Source organism: Ostrea edulis, chromosome 6 (genome assembly GCF_947568905.1).
Source record: "Ostrea edulis chromosome 6, xbOstEdul1.1, whole genome shotgun sequence".
In the NCBI taxonomy this organism is placed as follows: Eukaryota; Metazoa; Mollusca; class Bivalvia; order Ostreida; family Ostreidae; genus Ostrea; species Ostrea edulis.
The window spans coordinates 89,567,575-89,591,470 of record NC_079169.1 but is presented as its reverse complement, the minus strand read 5'-3'; the positions used below and the strand labels follow the sequence as shown (position 1 = coordinate 89,591,470).

Below are 23,896 nucleotides of genomic sequence, written 5' to 3'. Positions count from 1 at the left end.
TGAACTTATTCTTTAACAAATACATTTTCACCAGTTTTTATCACTGGGGAAAAGTGCAAGTTAAATTGGGAAAAAATTGGTAATTTTGGGGAGGGGAAAGGGCCGAGATTCGGACCTTAAATGGGTCTTAAAAAATCACTGCTATATGACTTTTTGCATACAAAAAATGAACTAATTTTATAATTACTGAGATAACTTACATGTCTAAATTGGAATAGAACCACTCATAACACACCCATTTATGAGCTTTAGGTAACTTCAGCAGGTTTCGTAGTCGCACCCCAATGGCTTGTGCCATCTTTTTATCATGCAACGTCAACCCGACACCCTGAATTCAACCAAAAAATCTTTGTTATACACTTATTCCAAACAAAACACCTATACCCCAGTCATCTTGAAATTGTTAGTACATATAAATCTAAGTAATACATTTTCCCAGATCTTTTGGTAATTCATATGATATCATCTGCTCTGACAAAGAGAAATCATAGAACGTTTAACTGACAAACATAAAATTGTAGAATGTCGTACTGACAAACAGAAATTGTAGAATCTCTTACTGACAAACAGAAATTGTAAAATGTTTCACTGACAAACAGAAATTGTTAAATGTTTCACTGACAAACAGAAATTGTAGAATGTCGTACTGACAAACAGAAATTGTAGAATGTCTTACGGGTTTACGCTCTCTCTTCTTGGGGGCCCGTGGTTTGATAGAGAAGGATGTGTCTTCATCTTCGTTGTAAAATTTGGCATTCTTCTTTCTGATGCGTGTTGGCTACAATTCAATAGTAACTTTGAAAACTATTAGAAACTCTTTGCCATTTATCAGACCTTAAGAAATAAACACAAACTTTTCCTGATCTGTAACTGCACATTTAGAGTGGACTGTTCCTAGTCACTGATGAACTAAAGAAACTGTCAGACAATGTTTTATATCTTTAAAAAAACTACTAGAAAATTATAGAAAATATCAGACAATGTTTTATATCTTTAAAACAAGAGGCCCATGGGCTACATCGCTCACCTGAGTCACCTTGGCCCATATCTGAAGACTTTCCATATATATTTGCATGTAAAACCTTAGTCCCTATTATGGCCCAAACTACCCTTTGCAAACTTGAATCTACACTATGTCAGAAAGCTTTCATGTAAATGTCAACTTCTTTGGCCCAATGGTTCTTGAAAAGAAGATTTTTAAAGATTTTTCCTATATTTGTATGTAAAACTTTGAACCCCCCCCCCCACCCCCCGGGGGCCATGATTTGAACAAACTTGAATCTGCACTATGTCAGAAAGTTTTCTTGTAAATATCAGCTTTTCTGACTCAGTGGATATTGAGAAAAAGATTTTTAAAGATTTGTCATATATATTTGAAAGTAAAACTTTGATCCCCTATTGTGGTCCCATCCAACCCCCGGGGCCCATGATTTGAACAAACTTGAATCTGCATTATGTCAGAAAGTTTTCATGTAAAAATCAGCTTTTCTGGCTCAGGGCTGTTCCATTAAAACATATGAGGTACCCGGGGACGGCAATTAAAAAAAAATCTATGGGTGCTTGTCATTGGTAGAAAATTGCATCTATGGTGGGTACCTACTGCCAGAAAACTGCATCTGTGGGTGGTTGTTTTGATAAAAATTTTATTTTTTACCGAAACTGAGAGGAATGCAACAAGAGAAGGGAAGGGTTGAAAGTAGAATGTGAAACAAACACCGTTTTCTGTCTTCATTTTATCTCGGTCGATGAGGTTCCGCGATTCGGTTATCGTTTCCAGTTTGACTCTAAAATTATAGCGACCGGAAATTAGGATTATCTCCCTTGTCCAAAATGGAAAACGAAACGTGCTCGTGGTCCATTGAAACGGTTTTTGATTTTTTCTAGCTGCAATAATGTAGCCCTATCCAATTTTTTTTATTCTGACGTTTTCAAGACGAGGCTACAATTCCATAGGATCTCCGTAATGGTGCAAAATAATTTTATGAATAACCAATAATAAACTCTGCACTGTGTATTAGTCCCAAATGTTGTTTACACCAAAAAGAGTACCAACTTTGTGCTCGGGCATGTCTAATAAAGGTGTTTTTCATTAAATATATTGTACAGCATGCAAAATTCTTCGTCTGCTCCGCCATGCTCGTTATCGCGAAATCTCATAGGTGGATCTAATGAAAAAGCTAAAGTGACAATCGGCGTGAAAATGTAGTTACTTGAGCCACTTCGACAAAGAAAGGAAAATCATATTGTTGCAGAAAGAATTTACACTCTGCTGTTCGGTATTTAACTTGATATTAAATTCAAACTTTTTCAATACCGACGAAATAGCTTTCGCCTCCATACTTGTCCATCAATGTAAATACTACTTTATATGACATATGCAAATGACTTGACAATCGGAAGTTGAAACTTCAGTACATCAAACATGGCGCACAAATATGAATCGAGAAATTGGAATTTATCGAAATTGTTGAAAACGGTAGAATAGAGCCTCACAAATCTTAAGTTGCAGATTGTAAATTTATATATTGACTAAGAAACATAGAATATCATTTTATTTATGTAAAGAGACACATTTTCTTGTTTTTTAATACTCAAAATACTAGTCAATTTTAAAACTTTTAATAGTTGTTTTTGAACATTTACAAGTAGACTTATAAAATTAATTTAGTTCATCATGTTTAAGAAAGACAGTCTTCATAAAATAAATTGATGGTTCTATGATCAAGCTTCATTGATGGCCAGTTATTTGAATGGTGATGTAACACCCAAGATACTCTTCTCTTTACTATCATGCTTGGGAACATCTGAAAATAGACCTCTATTCAGGGGTTTTAAATAGTCATTCATACATATTGAATTTAAAGAAAAAGTGTATTTCAAATTTATTTCACTTCTATGGGTGGTGCCGCACTATCTAAAATTGCTTCTGTGAGTGGTCCCTCATTACATTTTTATGCTTCTATGGGTGGTTACCCAAATTTTAAAGTGCCTTCCCCGGGTACCTCATATGTTTTAATGGAACAGCCCTCAGTGGTTCTTGAGAAGATTTTTCCTATATATTTGTATGTAAAACTTTGATCCCCTATTGTGGCCCCATCCAACCCCCGGAGCCCATGATTTGAACAAACTTGAATCTGCATCATGTCAGGAAGCTTTCATGTAAATCTCAGCTTTTCTGGCTTAGTGGTTCTTGAGAAGAAGATTTTTAAAGTTTATCCCTATATATTTGTATGTAAAACTTTGATCCCCCCCCCCTTGTGGCCCCATCCTACCCCCCGGGGCCATGATTTGAACAAACTTGAATCTGCACTATGTCAGAAAGTTTTTATGTAAAAATCAGCTTTTCTGGCTCAGTGGTTCTTGAGAAGAAGATTTTTCCTACACATTTGTATGTAAAACTTTTAGGGCTGGGACGATTCAGGGTTAGCTCGATTCGGTTCGGTTTCGATTCAGAAAAGCACGGTTCGGTTATTTTCGATTCGGTTCATGTTAGGTCCAATTTATCTAATGACACCACAAAAATTAACAATTTTAATGAGTAGCATATTTGATTTGATTTAATTCAAGTTATATAACTATATGTTGTCATTTGTAAATATCAAATCTAATTCATAATGACATTTTATAACTTTGATAGAAAAAAGAAAACACTGACAGTCTATCAAAATTTGTTATATTAATGTGCTGCATAAGTTTTGGATTATTAAACAAATCTATAGTGAATCTAAAATGTATATGATATTGTTTTCATTGATATGCAAAAATTCAACAATTCTATCAATTGAGAGTCTTTGAAAATCTCTCCTTTATTGATTTACTTCTCTCATGTTAACTGTCAAATCTGTGTCATTACCTACGATGTTGATTTCACTCCACCACTGACAGAAATGCTATATGTCGTGTAAAGATAAACTGCAATGATCTTACGGACCATATTCTGTTGGTATCTGAGTGGTGAAAATGCTAACTCTTAACACAGTAGTGATTTAAATCTCTGTTGCATAAAAAACCACGTTTTCAACATCACTCGGACGCCATATTTGTTGTTTTGGTGTAAGTAAAATCTAAACCGAACCGAACCGAAATCCGGAATTTGTAATCGGTGCATCAAATTGAATGGTATGAATCGCGGTGCACCGAAATTTTCGGTGCACCACACAGCCCTAAAAACTTTGATCCCCTATTGTGGCCCCATCCAACCCCAGGGGCCCATGATTTGAACAAACTTGAATCTGCATTATGTCAGGAAGCTTTCATGTAAATCTCAGCTTTTCTGGCTTAGTGGTTCTTGAGAAGAAGATTTTTAAAGTTTATCCCTATATGTAAAACTTTGATTCCCCCTTGTGGCCCCATCCTACCACCAGGGGCCATGATTTGAACAAACTTGAATCCGCAATATGTCAGGAAGCTTTCAGGTAAATTTCAGCTCTTCTGGCCCAGTGGTTCTTGAGAAGAAGATTTTTAAATGACCCCACCCTATTTTTGCATTTTTGTGATTATCTCCCCTTTGAAATGGACATGGCCCTTCATTTGAACAAACTTGAAAGCCCTTCACCCAAGGATGCTTTTGGCCAAGTTTGGTTGAAATTGGCCCAGTGGTTCTGGAGAAGAAGTCAAAAATGTGAAAAGTTTACAGACAGACGGACGCCGGACAAAATGTGATCAGAATAGCTCACTTGAACCTTCGGTTCAGGTGTCAGCTAAAAACTACTAGAAAATTATAGAAAATATCAGGCAGTTTTATATCTTTAAAAAACTACTAACATGAAAACTGGAGTATAAATTGCCAGCAAATTCACAGCACTAGATTCATGAATACAAACTGAATATTCATAATCATATACAATGTACCCCAGATCCTGTAATTTATCATAAAATCTGTAAATTCCGATTCAAAAACTCACGTTTCTCTGTCTTGATGGGGACTTATAGTCAGCTTTAGCTACAAAAGTCAAGCATCCAATTCATTCTTACGTACTAGCACAAATAGCGACATCACTACATTTAATTAGCACAAATAGCTACATGATACATTTAATTAATAGCACAAATAGTGACATCATACATTTAACATGAATAGAAGAATAATTTGCTGTGTAAAATCATTAGTATAACCCTATTTATATATATATATAAAATAAAAATTGTCATTAAAATGATTATTTACTTATATTCTAATAATTCTTAGTTTTTGCACTAATGTTTATGCACACACTTCATGTTCAAAACAACAAACCAAAAGAATATTAGCTTTGAAACTTCACCTTACAACTCATGCATAAACCTGCTGAACAAGAGAGATTCCACCATCAAAAGCATATGAAGACCAACTCTTCATGCAAAACCTACATGTATATATATCACCACAAAAAATTTCAGTTTATAGCATCCAAGTACATGTGCCATGCCTGCAGAATGAAAGCCATTGATATGAAAAGTTGCTACACGCTGTGTACATGAAGGTTTTTGTGCAGGGAGGAGACTTACCCTCTCTGAAACTAATCAAAGCTTCAGCTGACGAGCCTAATAAAGAGGACAAAACACAAGTACATGAATTAAATACTTAATACATATTGTGATTACCTGGCACAGTACTAATATTCTAAGGTTTATACAATCCTAAGCAGAAGTAAAATATTGTCTCCAATACATTGTTTTAATAACCATGTTGGTACCTGGGTACTTTCTGGCGACGAGAGCATTTGCCCCCGAACTTCACCCCAGACAGGCATTGTCACCCCTGAACTTCACCCCAGACAGGCATTGTCACCCCCGAACTTCACCCCACACAGGCATTGTCACCCCCAAACTTCACCCCACACAGGCATTGTCACCCCCAAACTTCAACCCACACAGGCATTGTCACCCCAGAAATTCAACCCACACAGGCATTGTCATCCCAGAAATTCAACCCACACAGGCATTGTCACCCCAGAAATTCAACCCACACAGGCATTGTCACCCCCAATCTGATTAAAACCAGATCTTCAATCCGCTCCTCTATTGGCCATGTCGCGTTGAAGCGACATGGCCAATAGAGGAGCGGATTGAAGATCTGGTTTTAATCAGATTGAGGCATTGTCACCCCAGAAATTCACCCCACACAGGCATTGTCACCCCAGGAGAGTCAAGACAACTCTCTCTGTTGAGAACAATGCTGTAACTTTAGATATACAGCCTTCCTACCAGTTCTGACTGAATTGGAACAGCCCTGCTATGGAGGCTTTGTGGTTGGGCACTTCCAAATCGAATGTAAAAAAGATCGTGACAACCAGCTGACAGCAGGGAATTCTGGGTTTTCAATATGGCACACACTCTCAATTTCACACATGTCAATATGTTAAATCAGGAATAAGAGTCAGGCCAGAAGGATGGCAAATTAGAATTAGGTTTACTATAAGATTACCTGGAAATCTAGAGTTTAATACATTTCAAAATATATTCAACAAATATTTGTCTTCAAACTTGTATGCATTCTCTATTGTATGTTTAGTCTCTTGATCTATATATTGTACTGAGGCATGACAAACGCAAGTTCATTTTATCTTAAATAAAATGATCTCATTAAGTAATTTGTGATAAAATCTGATATAAAGACAATATATCATTCTCTTTCAAAACAAACTCTTGATTGTTTCTTCTAATTTTGAATTTTAACTTTACACTCAATTTCAGCAGAAATGTGTTGATACACACTGAAATTGAATAAATATATCTACTGAAGGCTCTGTACACAACTTACTACACAAATTTACGATTATATTAAAAATAGTTATTATAAACAGTTAAAATATCACGTCTTTTTAAATTAAAGTATTTCCCAAACAACACTTTTTCTTCATTTATGCATTAAAATGGTGCTTAATTTGAAATTGCTTATGCAAAAATTTATATCTCGTAATTTGGAGTAAATCAACAGTAATGAGTTGTTTTCTAATTTTAATTTCATCACTGATATATTGAAGTATTCCAAAACTGGCAGTCTTCGACGTTAACCAGTGGCCCGATGCCCGGGGCCAGTAAAATCGGGATCAGGCTTCTTAAAATATTAAACCCTGGAGTCCGGCGAGCCTGTAAATGTTTTCTTATATGTTCTGTATATATTACACAAAGCGTGAGATTGACTAAATGTCATGACTTAGTCAAATTTCGCATAGAAAAATTATCAACCATGCTGCCTTTTCTGAAGTATAGGGAGGGGGCTCGTCCGGGAAATTCAAAACCACCCAAGCGTATTTCACAATCACAACCATCCGATAAAAACAAAAAAACACTGTAGTACGAGGAGAAAAAAAAACCACGAAAATTCATGCCCCATTGGACCGAAGGCAGTGTTCGAAATTAACCATAGACCGAGTCTGTCAAATGGCACTGGTCTATGCCAACTGTAATTGAGATAGACCAAATTGTCTATGCCAATTTTCTAGATTTAAAGCAATAAAGTTATCCAAGAGGACCTTGCATGGTCAGTCGACGTCTGATAAACATTATGAGGAAAGGATGATATTACAGAAATGGAAAGAAAATACACTTTCTAAGTATATTAGAAGTAAATGAAAACATTTTAAATTTGTGTTATTATTTTTTCAATGTTGTGGTCTATGCCAATTCGATGAGGTCTAAGTCATCTTGTTTTGGCATAGACCTGTGGTCTATACCAAGTTTTAAACCAATTTCGAACACTGCGAGGGTAGGCATTGGCTAACAATTAAGTGATTCTGGAGAAAACAAAATGTTTTGTACGTGGTGTATACAAAACAGAGTTGAACATGAGCTGCTGATGTATCTGCGAGATTAATATGTTGAAAAATAAGATAATCCTTTTAATGTCAGTTGTTCTTTATACCTATGATCATCTTGACCTGTATTTTCCTACAGTAGAAGAACTGTGCATGTGTCTATAGAGTAGAATCAGCAAATAACAAGAGGTCAAATTAGAAAAAAACATTTTGGGCCTGCAAAATATTGTTCGGGCTTGCACAATTATTATACTGGGAGGCCCGAAGGGCCTGTGCTTTACAAAGTTTTTCGTGAAGACTGAACTGGCCGTTGTAACATTTGATGAATTCTTAAACATTGGGCAGATAGGTGTTCCAAGACCAGTTCTATACCTAAGATGTTTTAATTGCTGTTTTGACAAATGTGAATGAAGCATGCCACTGCTAAGAGTTAGAAGTCATCATTTTACACGCAGGGACCACATCCGTGACGATAAACAGAGTTACTTTGAAAATTAAAATGTTTGTTTTGTATAAAGAATACAGTGTGCTTTTCCTTTAGGAAAACTTGTTTTCAGTCAATAAGTGCATATAGGCCGAACAGACGAGTCTGAAAATAATCCTAGACCTAACACATAAACTTTGCATGCATTAAGTATATTGTATATCAATTTGATTACAGCAAACACTTATATACTATCTTATTTTTAACGTAAAAACTAATTGATATTGATATGAATTCAATATTTTCTCACTTTCCAAATCATCCGCCATCTTTTTGAAATGAATACAGGAAGTGCATACTATAGAAGTCAAACACGAATACAAATAAAGCATCCGTAAAAAAAAAAATAGTAAAAAAGAAGAAAAGAAGAAAGAAAAAAAAAATTAGTCCGTTACGGAAAATTGGCGTCTATTTAGAGGATCTAGATGATAATCAAAATTTCACCCCATTTGGGATTGTGAATAAAATAGGAAAGATAATTTCAATGCTAACTAAGGTTGATGAAGTGTACAGTCCTATATAGTTTTACTTATCAATCTAAACCACCTAAAATACCATATGAATATTAACATATATACTGTATAAATTTTTCATCGTGATTGGTGCCAACATTCCATCTACAGGCCTGATATTGTCACATAGCGGTGCCACCCCCCCCCCCCCCCCTCCACCGTCACAAGTATGATCCATATTAATAAAAATATGTCCCAGAACATTCTATTCGTTTTAGTTTGTGTCTTGGAGCTTCTTGAGGCCCCAAGTAGGTGTGCCCAGTGCGAAGTCCCAGTGGAAGACAAAGGGGCGAAGCTCCAGACACTACCCCCCCCCCCCCTACCATCTCCACCACCACCACCAACCACCACTGATAACTGTGTAACAGGAAGGGAAAAGAACCCGGGTCCCCTGAATCAGACACTTAAATCGAGTAGAAACGATCTGATTTTAATTAGATTGTAGAACTTTGTACTTCAGGAATGAATATAAACGTAATCTGTACCAAGTTTAAATGCATCTAAGTTTTAAATAATGAATTAAAAAAAAAAAATGATTATGACTTCAATGAAACCAGTTTATTTTGTATACATTTATACTTTTTAGATGTTAATTTTTAAAACAAATACAAATGTATGCGAGCATTGACAATTAAATTTACATTGTTTCATCTAAATTTCTTAGACTTAGCGATTCTCCGATATGATTAACACAATTTTTAATAGCTAGTTTCAAGCAAATATAAATCACCGACAGGCACTATAGTTGGTATCCTGTCGATAAGTTTAAAATATTTTTATTACATAATCAGGTCAACATATCGTGTTTTGGGTGGGTTTTTGTTGGTTTTTTTGTTTTTTGTTTTTTGTTGTTTTTTTTGTTGTTTTTTGGTTTTTGTTGTTGTTGTTTTTTTTTTTTTATTCTCTCATATAAAGTTATTATTCTTTTTTATATAAGTATTCTAACCTTCCTGCTTTGGACATAAAAAGTTCAGAACTGGATCCTGTATGTACATATGTAATATACTTGCATGCTGTATTCAGTAAGATGATTTTGAACAGTGGAATGTGATACTGCAAGTACATGTCTTTGCATTGTACACATTTCCTTTGCTTTACACATGTAAGCTGTCTTGGTTACTGGGAGTACAAGACCAACAGTCTGGTACAATAAATTTACTACCAGACTGTTAACAGGCACTGTCCCTTGGTGCCCCTGTAATCAAGTCAATAATAAAATTCATGCCTTCTTTAACACTTCGTACAATTGTTCTCATTTATATATCTATTCTAATCTCCCTGCATTAACATAAAACATTCAGAACAACTGGATCCTACATGTACATGTGTTTTATACTTGCATACTGTACTTACTAAAATATAATTATACCGATTTGATTACAATTTTATATGTATTCACACAACACTGTCATTATCTGCTCAGAAACATGTGTGAAGCAGTTGGGTTATTTTATTTATCATGTTAATTTAAATCTTGTCTGTAATCAGTATTTCATATATAATTATAGATATGTGCAGTGCAGAAGTGTGAACTCTGTCAGTATTACCGGGAGTACTTCTAAATGATTGTTATTTATTTTCATAGTTACAATTAATTGCTTGTTAACCTGTACATGCCCGAGGGCCCTTGATTGGTGAATATATATATATATATATATATATATATATATATATATATATATATATATGCATATGCATGGATATATGCATGTGATGCACGACTTTATTTCCTGTGTTAACGAAATCCCTCAATTATCGGTTAGGTTTTCGCAGTACGGCATATTTTTTAAAGAGGCGTTTAACTTATAGTAAGGATATAATCTTTATTATTCATACGGCCAATTTGTACGGTCGATAGAAGTTCGGTAACCTCTACATTTTCATTCATCTCATCGGAGCCGTTTTTATTGTCTTTACCTTGTGTGAGACTTACTTTGGGGAAACTTGATGAAATCCAGCACTCTGTGCAAGATTTGCAATTGGGATCCACGAATAATGGACAAATCTATAAAACTTCGCATTTAACGTTTTAAAAGAAACCTAGTTTATCATTGGCACATTTTGTTTATCATTTTGACTTGATTGGATAGAGAGCTATATAAATTTGTAATAATAATGTTAATGATATTATTCTTTATGTTATACATACATGTATTTCTTGTTCAAAACACACACACACACACACTCTCTCTCTCTCTCTCTCTCTCTCTCTCTCTCTCAGTTTTTCTGCAATCAGGATATCTTTACTCGCATAGTTTATTCATTTGTATGTACTTCAGTTTTGAACTATATTTGGAATATTTTAGACAATCTTGTATGATATCGCTAAGTGAATCTGTACGGACATAACGAAAGGATGAAATATGAATACGAAAAACTACCAGCGCCCGCCTTCTAGTTGCAAATTACGCAATTATAACCCTTTTAAAATATGGTGCAGTACGTCTTAGAATTCTCAGTGAACCGTTCAAGATTTAAAAAAAAAAATGTTTCCGTATCTAGAGGGATTCCGCTCGTGATTTTTCAGAATATCAAACAGAAACACTGGAGGAGATTGACAAAATTAGTGAGAACAAATTGGTGCATAAGTGTCATAATTTTCAATTTTTATTTTATCATTTAGAAGGTATCTTGAATAGTAAGTCGTAAATCCAAAAGCATAAAAGCTTTAGGAAAAGTCACTTTTGAATTGATCTGTACGATATTTACTTGTTTTACCGGGCGTTTCAGAGAGTTGAGATCTGATATTTGATATTTTTGTTTGACTATTCTATCTGTTTCATAACAAACCAGTTACATCAAATAAGGGTCCATTATAAGTATTGTGCAGAGATTTGTCTCGTGTGAGGAAACACCAATTTTCTCACTTACAGGTGTCAAAACAGGAAGAACTAGAGATACTCGGACAAATTTCCCGTCTAGTTATCACGGTCAATCTGGGCTGTAGTGTCCACTTACCAGGTAATTATATTCTCTGGAAAACACCCTACTCCTCTTGCAGGACTCGCAATCAGGTATAGGTAATGAATAAATGTGCGAAAATTAACCCTGATTGGTGAGCTAGTACTCGACATGGTTAATTAAGGTGATGAGGGCCTGACAGATATTTTGAGGACGTTCCGGCTATATATATCGGTCAGATTTGCAAACTTTATTTCATATGTTATTTTTCTATTGTGCATTTCATATTTCTGTAATAGTCTAAGAGCATTTGCTACCGTCTGTCATCGAGCTGAAATCCATCTATAATTAAGGTGCTCCCATCCAATGATCCGCATGGACAATCAACATAATATGGATTTCTCACAAACAGTTACAGAGGTAAGTAAATAGATGATAATTTAATAATTCTATATGTAGTACAACTTTTTGTATATCGTATCATACTTTCCATTGTCTTGTTGTAGCCGATCTATGCGTGGTTATGTTAGAACGTGCGCACTGGAAAATGAAAAATCATTTTTTTTAATGCTAGAATAATTCCTTATGGATAGCATACATAAAAGTTCTGAACAACATTTTTTAGATAACGTATAAATAGAAGTCATTCAATACGTTTCATTTTTATTCACTAGTAAATACATATTATGAATTCACGAGTTTATACTAAGTTTTTACAACAAGTACTTCCCCTTTGTAAAATATAGATACAACTTATTACTGATTTATTGATGAGTTTCCATATATTAATTCAATAAATGAATTGATAAAAACAAGTAATTTTGGTTTGAATAGGCTGGAAATATTTTTGTATATGTATAATTCGGTTATTGGCTAGTTTAAAATCCGCGACGTGCAAATCATGGTTGCAGACCTGCACAGTTTAGAATATCGCCCGCATCATGTGACATAGCTCAGGGGTATGCCTTGTCATTGCGTTCCATGTGACCCATTAGTACATTTCTAAAGCATGTTTGATATTGAAAATCAAAATCAAAATAAAATTCGTAATAGAATTTCAAGTACACATGCCGCAATCTAGAATGGGAATAAATAATGTTTCGGTGTTTAATTTTCATCCAATCATGTTTGATAACACCGTCAGCTCCCTGTGTCTATATAGCAGCTTTTTCATAGACAGTTTCTTTGGAATTAGATCAAAAAATTTTGTTTGTTTGGAACCAGATCAGAAAATGTTAGCGGGCCATTTGATGCTTTGCATCAACATTATCTTGTATTGTATTGTTTTTCTAGTGTAGTGTGTGTACATGTAATGCTGTGATGCTATTTTCAGTTACTAAATTTTCATAAAAGTCTTAGTAGGTCGAGAATACGTGAAGACACAAGGATTGAAAAATCATAAAGAAAATAGATATGTATATATATTTATGTGTACATAGCATATCTGTTTTCTATGAAATCAATTCTTGTGTGCATTTTCTCGTATTTTTACACACACCCCCCTCCACTATATTTTTGACATCGTTGACAAGAGCAATATTCATGAAATTAGATTTAATATTCCTGTGGAAAATACCGCTCTTCTTTATCTACCCACGAAAAGTAAACTATTTTTGGACATCATCTTTCTTGCTGTTGTAGACTAGTAGTTTTCAATGTGTGGCGAATTTGAAACTTCCTCACTGACAGATATTGTACAAATACCGTTTAAAAACATCGTCTTAATGTGATGTATTTTAGAGTAACATATGACCAACGACACTAACAATACATATTGTTCGAGTCAATGGTCAGTTTTAGTGCTTTATATATTCTTATATGTATTTATTAGACCTCGTATCTATATTGCGATTTGACACTTTGGATGTTTTTTTTTTTTTTTTGCAGTTGCCTCCCGTTGGCCGACTCCATTTCGATGAGAGTGATGAGGATATGGACACCGATATCGCCGACATTCTAACCCCTTCCAGGACCTCGGACCACAGACAACTTCTATCTCTAATGGTGGATGAGGACTCCGGCCTAGGGATGGACACAGAGGATATGGACTATGTAAAAACTTACAGATGTTTTTTTTAATATTAGGAAATTTTAGCTACTTATCTGTAATTCAATTCAATTTATTCTCATAGTGCACAAAACGACACAGAGAAGATATACATATACACAATGTTAAACAAAGAATTCAGTTGATGCAATGCATGAAAGAGTGTATAATTTATAATTTTTAACCTGGAAGGGTAACTCTCTTGTGAATTATATTTATGAATTTGGAACGATTACTCATAACAGATAACTTTTTACATGAAAAAAAAAAAAAATTAAAGAATTTTATGACATATGGTCTGTTTGTATATTTAGAAGGTAAATTTTTTTTCTACTATCCCTAAGAGCTGAACAAGTCATGATATAGTGAAACTCATCCCCAACCCAATTTTCACATAAATTACAAATTCTCTGGTTTCTGGGCACACCACTCCATCTGCCTGTCTCAATAGGTAACCTGTGATTACTTGTTCTAAATTTTGCTAATATAAGAATAATATTTCTTGGTACATTGGCTTCTAGATAATTTCTCGATGTAAAAATACTATTTGTAAATAGATTACTAAAGTACACCTTTTCCTGATGTATTACATTCAGAAACCCATTTCTGTTGAAATTGATCATTCAGAGTTTGTTTAATAACACTAATCAGCCATTCTTCATTTTCTACAGATTGTAAAATCCAGATATAATTTAAACCACATTCTTGTAAATTTTCTGTATATTTCTAACTCATTTAAAATCAACATTGTCTGTTGTTGAGTTATTTAAAAATTTGTACAAAATACTAGACAACTTTGTGTCTTTACCATGTACAAAATGTTAATTTTACTTTTGGTCCAAATGATAAATGAACATGGCAATCAAGTTATTTAATTGTCATTCAGTCATTTTCATATTGATTATATTACATATGTATGTATGATCGTGATTATGCCAGTGGCACTGGTGAAACCATTCGAACAAGTACGCAAATTCATTCGCCATTCGAACATGAATGCTTATCCAGTCGCCTTTTGAACACAAACACAAGCCTATTCGAATGAGTACCTGCCAAATGAAAAAGGAAAATTTGATCTTGGAAAAAGAATTGAAATGATGAAAATGAAAAATGACGATTTACTTTTTACAGATTTCGCTTGAATCTTCATTTGATGGTTTGAAGAACACACCAAAGTTCTCACTACAGCGTCAAGTTAGTGTAAGTTGGCCTCTTGTCATTAATGTAAACAAACGGAATATCAAAAGAGTTATCGGAAATAAAAAACGGAATCTTATTTTCAAGATGATGATTGAATTTGTTTGCACGAAATATTCTTTAATTGCTTCAATAGCATACGATTGTTAGTGTACAAAGTTTTTAAAGTTTGATAGACATTTTTTAAACTGTAAAGCACCTGTATCACAATTTCCATTAAATTCAGATCCATGATTCGGGAAACGCCAAACGCAGGCTATTCGGACAGAGACTCACCGATCAGGATAACGGGTCTTACTGCAAAAACAAGCTAGAGAAGCAGACTGCACGGAGAAGCACGCTGTTTAAGAAGTCGCTATCGTTTGGGGTAAGCAATGCTCGGGGATGGGGGTGGGGTACTCAGAGCTAATGTTCTGTATATAGCTAGCAATTGTAACTATTTTTCCGATTAATCTTCTTCCACACATGTCTATTTGTAGTTTAGACTTCAAATAGCCATTGTGACTTGATTAAGATTGGTGAGTGGGGTGTTTAAAAAATCAAGGGGCTCACCCAATAAACAATAATATTTGCTATAGATATTTTGGGCAGTAACAAACCTATGACGTTTCAATGAATTTTATTTTTCAACAGAAACTTTAACTTTCAACTTGACATGAAAACTATGTGTTTATCAAAAGAAACAGTTATATATACAAAATATGAAGACATATAATTAATGTAAAAGGCTGTGTGTTTTGGGACATGGGTACATTGAAACAACAATTTAGTATATATGGCGTAATATTTGCGTAATCGGATCAGAACCTTAATGCTGCATGGTCTTTTTTTCTCTCTGATAAACTTCATGCAAACGAGTGTTTATTAGGTGTGGAACTTTGTCTTAGCTGTACTGCCGGAGACCCCTTTTTGTCTGTAAAATACAATTGTAAACAAAAGTAGTGAATGCTGAGAGAGAGAGAGAGAGAGAGAGAGAGAGAGAGAGAGAGAGAGAGAGAGAGAGAGAGACAGACAGACAGACAGAGAGAGAGAGAGAGGACATTTTCGTCCGAACTGTAATGAATTTCAGGATATGAAGACTGCTTGTTTAGGTGAAATATAAACATATTAAGACAGCCTTCGTGTTTTCCCATGATATATATACACACACACACACAAACCCCAACAACACAATGGACTGTAATCCGAGATTCCTCTGACTCTTAACCCCGCTTTTATTTTGTGACTATAAAAGCGGGGGTAAGAGTCAGAGGAATCTCGGATTAAATGGACTGCTGACCTCATGTAACACTTGCCGTTGTTTACGTCAACAATGGGGTCTGATAGAAAGCATCACGTGATTTCTTGCTTTTTTTAAAGGGCTTTCCCGCTGTGGTAACGTTTGCAAATGAGGAAATTGAATAATTGGATATTTCGGGGAGGGGTTGGGGTGGGGGTGGGGTGGATATTAAAAATATGATCATGCAGACGAAAAATATGTAAATATTTAATATGTAAACTATGCCAAACTTGTGGACCGTACAGTTTCAAATAACTAAATGGATTTGCACTACATGCAAAGAGATAATGAAAAGTTTGTAAAAATCAAAGAACATATTTTACTCTGACAGGACTCTCCTAATAAATCAGAGGAAACGGAAGTAAAGACGGCGGTAGCAAGATTGACGGACGAGGAAAACCTGATTGGGGATGGGAGTCAAGAGTGCGCCCTTCCCACCTTTAAGGGTTCACACAGCGACCTGAAAACCGTCACTGGAGATTCGGTAGGGCCACCGTAGATAACAACCGTTTATTTTTTTTTCTACACAGTGACTCCCCGGAGATAGTGTACTTGTAATTTCTTCAGAGGGTGCTGTATAACGAGAAATGTTAAAACAATATTAGTTCTTATTCTGAAAATTTTATTTTGTTGTAAAATTATCCTATCACGATAATTTTGTATGTAACTTTCACCATCATTATTAATAAAATTAAAATTAAGTTTAAGTTTTTATATCAAATAAAAATTTGAATTCTATTGAATATATACGGAAAAACATCAAGGACCTATCAAATTTTTTTAAAATTTGAAATAATGAATTTCAGAATTCATTATTTCGAATTTAATTCGTTATTTCAGACTTTAAAATGCGTTATATAACGGATTTAATTCGTTATAACGAATTTGTGAGCTTCGCAATAACGAATTTCAAAATATAAATAACGAATTAAATTTGAAATAACGGATCCTGAAATTCGTGATATCAAATTGTCTAATTCGTTGTAATAAAGTTTGATAATATTTACTGATCTTGCGACATTTTCGTCCAACTACATATATCACAAAATTGCTTTTAATAACTACTTGTTTTAACAGATTGTATTAATTCGTTTTAACGAATGGAAATCCGAGTTAATGATTTAAATTTTTTTATAATTTCAAACTATTTCATATATTCTTAGCAATTCTCCAACTTGTTATAACGAATCAGAAACTAATTTCATATCAACGTTTTTTAAACCGTTATATTGAATTTGATATTTATAACCATTTCTAAAATCTGTGTTTTCAAATTCAATGCGTTAAAACAATATTTATATCTATATTTTCTTTAGAAATTGACTGAAAATATATATCAATCATCTGTTTTATATATATGATATTTTAAAAAAAAGTTGTCAAGGTCAATACCTCATATGCTGGTATTTTCTTCATGTAGTCTATTATACAATGATTTTTCCTGAGATTCACAATTATTTATATTTTCTCAAGTTTTTAAAATCATATTAAGTGGAAATTGATACAGTGCTTTTACTTTGAACCATAAACTGTGCGAAGTCGCATAGGGATGGAAACAGCTTAATACATTTATTCTTTCATCACTAATGGTTAACTATGAATTATTTTTAAGGTGGCCGACTTGTTGAGCGGGCGATATAATGACGACATTTCTAGTTTCCGGATTATTGACTGCAGGTACCCGTATGAATACGAAGGTGGCCATATCATGGTAAGATTTTCTCACATTTACATGTACATGTAAATCAAAAATTTCATTTCCATTCACATACCCAGATCTCAGAAAAATATTTAAATTTTATTTTGATTCGATAAATTGCATCAAATGAATAAGATGTTATACTTTAGACACCTTTATATACTTATTGAGAATTGTATTTCAGTCTTTAGAAAGTACGCTTGATGATTTGTTTGTAGACGGCTGAAAACCTTTACAAACAGGAGAATGTTTCAAGTATTCTGAAGAGTGTTCCTGCTGATGGAGAACGTCATATTCTTATATTCTATTGCGAATTTTCATCAGAACGCGGACCTAAAATGTAAGCACTTTAGAAAAATATTGTTTTGAAATTGAGAATGATTTGTGATTCTAAGGAAGCCCATTTAAATATTTTTGAATTTGAAATAACGAATTCCAGAATTCGTTATTACAGATTTGATTTGTAATTTCAAACTTTTGAATCCGTTATCACGTATTAAAATTTGTTTTAACGAATTTGTTGAATTTGTTATATCACATTTCAAAATTTCTTTTAACGAATCAAATTTGAAAACACGAATTTTAGAAATGGTATATCAAATTGTCAGATTCGATATAACGATTCATGAAACCGTTGATATCAAATTAGTATATAATTCGTGATAACGATTTGCAAAATTAGAAAGAATAGATTTTTCAATTCATTAACTCGGATTTCAATTCGTTAAAAGGAATTTTAATACAATTTGTTAAAACGAGTAATTAATAAAATGTAGTTGGAGGAAGATGTCACAAGATCAGGCAACTGATCTTACCTCTGGTACATTCAGGGGTCTGTGTTTGCCCAACTCTTAATTTTGTATTCCTTATATGAGTTATGAGATTGATCACTGTTCGCTATTTTCACCTTTTCATCAGTAATTTTTTTTTTAATTGTTGTAGCGAATTAGACAATTTGATATAACGAATTTGAAAATGCATTATTTGAAATTTAATTCGTTATTTTAAATTTTGAAATCTATTATTATGAAGTTTATAAATTTGTTTGAAATAACGAATTAAAATTGAAATAACGAAATCTGAAATTCGCTATTTCAAATTAGAAATATATTTTTGATAGGTCCTAAATGGGCTTCCGTAGTGATTCGGTTTATACCACAGAGAAAAACCAATGAATGACTAACTGCGTATCTCATGAATACAGGTACCGGAAGTTGCGCAGTGCTGATCGTGAGATTAACAAAAATAACTATCCACATCTCCTCTGTCCAGAAATATATCTTATGCACGGAGGCTATAAGTCATTTTTCCAGCATCATAAGGTAAGATCTCGTACAAATGTATTTCATTGATAAGTGAATAGCATTACATTGTTATGTAACTTTTCAGCGTAATTCTAAAAATATGAATGAACTATACGCCTTTTAAATTCATTTCTAGAGCCTTTGTACACCCCAAGACTATACACCCATGCTTCATAAAGACCACTCGAACGATCTACGTCACTTCCGGGCCAAATCTAAATCTTGGTCTGGAGTTGAGAAGAGAAGTGGACCACAAAGATTGCTTTTCTAGAGAGACTTTTGATATAAATATAACGTATTTTCTAGAAATTTACTTACGTTAATCTGTGATATGTATTTTTCCTTTTTATTCAAATCGGATTCAAGGTACGAACATTAACTTAGATAAGTTGATAAATTTTCAGAAATCCACTGAAGTTTTATTTTGTTAAATTCTGCATTGTTAATAATTTTATTGTTTATTTGTGACGAGAAAACTTTAAAGTCCTGATTTTATTTCACAGGTTGACATTAATTGTATATATAGTGGTTTGTTGTTAATACAATATGTAACATAATAAATTGTTGTTTACTATATATAACTTTATAATTTGTTGTTGATCCAGTCAGTACTTGCCAGAAGTTAGAAATACAAAACGGGGTATTTACTTATCTGTGGATGCAAATTTAAACAAGACAATGTTTGTAAAATACATGTACACCCTTCTCGCATTTGAAATCCTTTCACGTTATCAGAATTGTTGACGATTATCAGTTTACCGGTTTTCTAGTTACTTTTACGGACATAAAATATTGTACGTATGTTAGAAAACTGACCAATCTTATTACGAAGCAAACGAAGTGACATGTCTTCTAGTTATTAATTGAACAACAATGGCTGTTTTTATGCTAGAAAGGCCTGTGACCTTAGTCTCAGTAGGGGTCATTTCATGCTTCACAAGTGAGATTTAATTCAATTGATTTAAAGAAACCGGATACAGTAATAAAACGAAGCTGCTTGGTCCGATGCTAATTTTAAAATGTTGACAATATGATTTTCTATTGGTGCTCTACTCTCTATTAGGAGGGATTGAATGATGCATACAAACACACGTGATGAGCCTTAGTTTTCACCGGATCTTCATACACAGGAACAGAGTGTGCCAATTCCTGGTCTGTTAAAAGGCAATCTAATTAAAATCAGACTTCTTAGATCCGTGCCGTATATCCTGGGTAAGAAGCTTTTTATGCAGAGTATGCTGCACGGATCTAATGAATTTGAATTTAATTAGATTGTTCAAAAATAAAATTTACAGCACAATAGTGATATGATTGATACAAACTTGTCCTTGGGTTCGAACCACTGATCCAAGAGTAGTGAATTTAATATTTTTGATAGATGCTTTCATGCTAAAAAAAAAACAACTTTGCAAACAGTTCTTACGCCAAGTGTACAGGATTAAAGAAGTTATTTTAGGTTGTACTTTGTTTAGAGGTTTCAGCCAGAACTCCAAACGATCACGAAGTACACATTTACGTTCACTATCTTTAATGATGTGCTACATTAATTTGGTGAAAATTCGCCATCGTATTTTAGAGAAAAAGTCATAGAAAAATTAATGACGCATAATCGACACCACAAGACAGACAATTAAGCACAGATAGCAATATTTACTTAACTTAGTGAAATAGGTGTCTTCGACCATTTAAACAGAAGCAAACTTCATCCTTTTTGGCCCTTATTCGGACAGACGCAACCTGTCATCAGATGAAATTCTGTCTGACGTGTTTCATACCAATACGCCGGTTTCGAGATACGTCCAAGTTATTTCCCTTTGGAGAACTCTCGTACATAGTAAGGCGCGAAATAATTTGTTTACACGCGAGAGTGGGATAAATATTTACCGCTGAGTAAGTGAATATACATGTACTCAGTAAGTTTCTCATACGCTGATATGACGTTGTTTGTATGTTTTCACTTCGGTAAAACAATTCTTTCGATAGCAATTTGTACTTCCCACATTTACATATTTAAAGAGAAGCCGCTTTTAATACATTTCATCGTCTTCCTCGTTGGCTGTAGATCCACTCTGTCCACTTAATGCACTTCCTATACAGAAGTGTTCGTATCTCCAAACTGGCGTGCTGAAAGGTCGTTCTTAGCATACTGATTTCGACTACGGATTACTCTGTTTACCTGATCAAGAAAGAAGGCTGACGGCGGTGTGGGCGGTCATCAGGGGATGCTTACTCCTCCTAGGTACATGACCCCACTCCTAGTGTGTCCAGGGGTCCGTGTTTGCCCTACTCTTAATTTTGTATTCTTTTTCGGATTTGTGAGATTGATCACTGCCTGTTATCTTCACTTTTCATTATTTTCTCTGAAGCAGAATATGTATGTAATAATTTGAACGTTTTGTATTTTACCAGTAATGTACCAAAGATAGTCAGTCGTGATTATCCAAATTATCAAATATTACAGGGCAAATGAAATTCTCTTGCTTCTATCAAACATACTACAATCAGTACTTACTGCACAGTACATTTGATGAACAGACAGAAGTTGACAATTCAACTGTATTATATAATATAGGTAGCAGTGCCCAAGTAACCTAAGTAGCAGTGCCCCAGTAACGCCAGATAGCAATGCGCCATTAACGTCAGACAGCAATGCGCCAGATAGCAGTGCCCCAGTAACCCCAGATAGCAATGCCCCAGTAACGGCAGATAGCAATGCGCCAGTAACCCCGGATAGCAATGTCCCAGATAGCAGTGCCCCAGTAACCCCATATAACAGTGTCCCAGTAACCCCAAATAACAGTGCCCCAGTAACCCCAGATAGCAATGCCCCAGTAACGCCAGATAGCAGTGCAAACATACTCTCCAGACAGTCACATGACAAACATACTCTCCAGACAGTCACATGACAAACATGCTCTCCAGACAGTCATATGACAAACATACTCTCCAGACAGTCACATGACAAACATACTCTTCAGAGAGTCACATGACAAACATACTCTTCAGACAGTCACATGACAAACATACTCTTCAGACAGTCACATGACAAACATACTCTTCAGACAGTCACACGACAAACATACTCTCCAGACAGTCACGTGAAAAACATACTTTTCAGACAGTCGCATGACAAACATACTCTCCAGACAGTCACATGACAAACATACATTGTACTCTCCAGACAGTCACATGACAAACATACTCTCCAGACAGTCACGTAAAAAACATACTCTCCAGACAGTCATATGACAAACATACTCTCCAGACAGTCACATGACAAACATACTCTCCAGACAGTCACATGACAAACATACTCTTCAGAGAGTCACATGACAAACATACTCTTCAGACAGTCACATGACAAACATACTCTTCAGACAGTCACATGACAAACATACTCTTCAGACAGTCACACGACAAACATACTCTCCAGACAGTCACGTGAAAAACATACTTTTCAGACAGTCGCATGACAAACATACTCTCCAGACAGTCACATGACAAACATACATTGTACTCTCCAGACAGTCACATGACAAACATACTCTCCACACAGTCACGTAAAAAACATACTCTCCAGACAGTCATATGACAAACATACTCTCCAGACAGTCACATGACAAACATACTCTCCAGACAGTCACATGACAAACATACTCTCCACACCGTCACATGACAAATATACTTTCCAGACAGTCACATGACAAACATACTCTCCAGACAGTCACATGACAAACATACTCTCCACACCGTCACATGACAAACATACTCTCCAGACAGTCACGTGAAAAACATACTCTCCAGACAGTCACATGACAAACATACTCTCCAGACAGTCACATGACATACATACTCTCCAGACAGTCACATGACAAACATACTCTCCAGACAGTCACATGACAAACATACTCTCCAGACAGTCACATGACAAATAACTCTCCAGAAAGTCGCAGGACCACATTTTGTAATGATAGTTTATCCAATTTCAAACAACCTATATGTTTCCATCATGGTATCCGAATAAAGACATTTTATATAAAGTATTTGAATGAAGATGTGTACATGTAATAATTGTTCCAAAAGAGGCTCCTCATATTTTGTAAATTTCTATACACGAATTCTCTCCTGAGAAACGGACGTGTAACGGAAAATAAAAACTTAATATCAAAACCATCCAACTGTACGGCGATTTACCGCCTGATCAGAATATACTCCAATTGTACGGCGATTTACCGCCTGATCAGAATATACTCCAATTGTACGGCGATTTACCGCCTTATCAGAATATACTCCAATTGTACGGCGATTTACCGCCTTATCAGAATATACTCCAATTGTACGGCGATTTACCGCCTTATCAGAATATACTCCAATTGTACGGCGATTTACCGCCTTATCAGAATATACTCCAATTGTACGGCGATTTACCGCCTTATCAGAATATACTCCAATTGTACGGCGATTTACCGCACTTACCTTATCAGAATATTCTCCAACTGTACGGCGATTTACCGCCTTATCAGAATATACTCCAATTGTACGGCGATTTACCGCCTTATCAGAATATACTCCAATTGTACGGCGATTTACCGCCTTATCAGAATATACTCCAATTGTACGGCGATTTACCGCCTTATCAGAATATACTCCAATTGTACGGCGATTTACCGCCTTATCAGAATATACTCCAATTGTACGGCGATTTACCGCCTTATCAGAATATACTCCAATTGT

General features: G+C 34.7%; 1 protein-coding gene and 1 pseudogene across 6 annotated transcripts in view; one reads left to right on the top strand and one right to left on the bottom strand.

Moving 5' to 3' along the window:
* The window catches only part of LOC125645949 (protein lin-9 homolog), a 30,719-nt gene extending 22,179 nt beyond the window's left edge, over positions 1-8,540 (bottom strand). For 3 of the 6 annotated variants that reach the window (XM_056142576.1, XM_056142577.1, XM_056142578.1), the window contains exons 1-4: positions 8,474-8,515; positions 4,905-4,942; positions 677-778; positions 201-328 (exon numbers count right to left, since the gene is read on the bottom strand). In XM_056142576.1, the coding sequence (XP_055998551.1) occupies positions 201-328; positions 677-778; positions 4,905-4,942; positions 8,474-8,492 (287 nt within the window). In that variant the 5' untranslated portion in view covers positions 8,493-8,515. Of the gene's footprint in view, positions 1-200; positions 329-676; positions 779-4,904; positions 4,943-5,487; positions 5,524-8,473 lie in introns of all 6 variants that reach the window. The other 3 variants (XM_048871972.2, XM_048871974.2, XM_048871971.2) reach the window with 3 other exon arrangements.
* A 4,914-nt stretch (positions 8,541-13,454) lies between these two features.
* LOC125647432 (M-phase inducer phosphatase-like) lies at positions 13,455-19,601 on the top strand (annotated as a pseudogene).
* Positions 19,602-23,896: the final 4,295 nt, after the last annotated feature.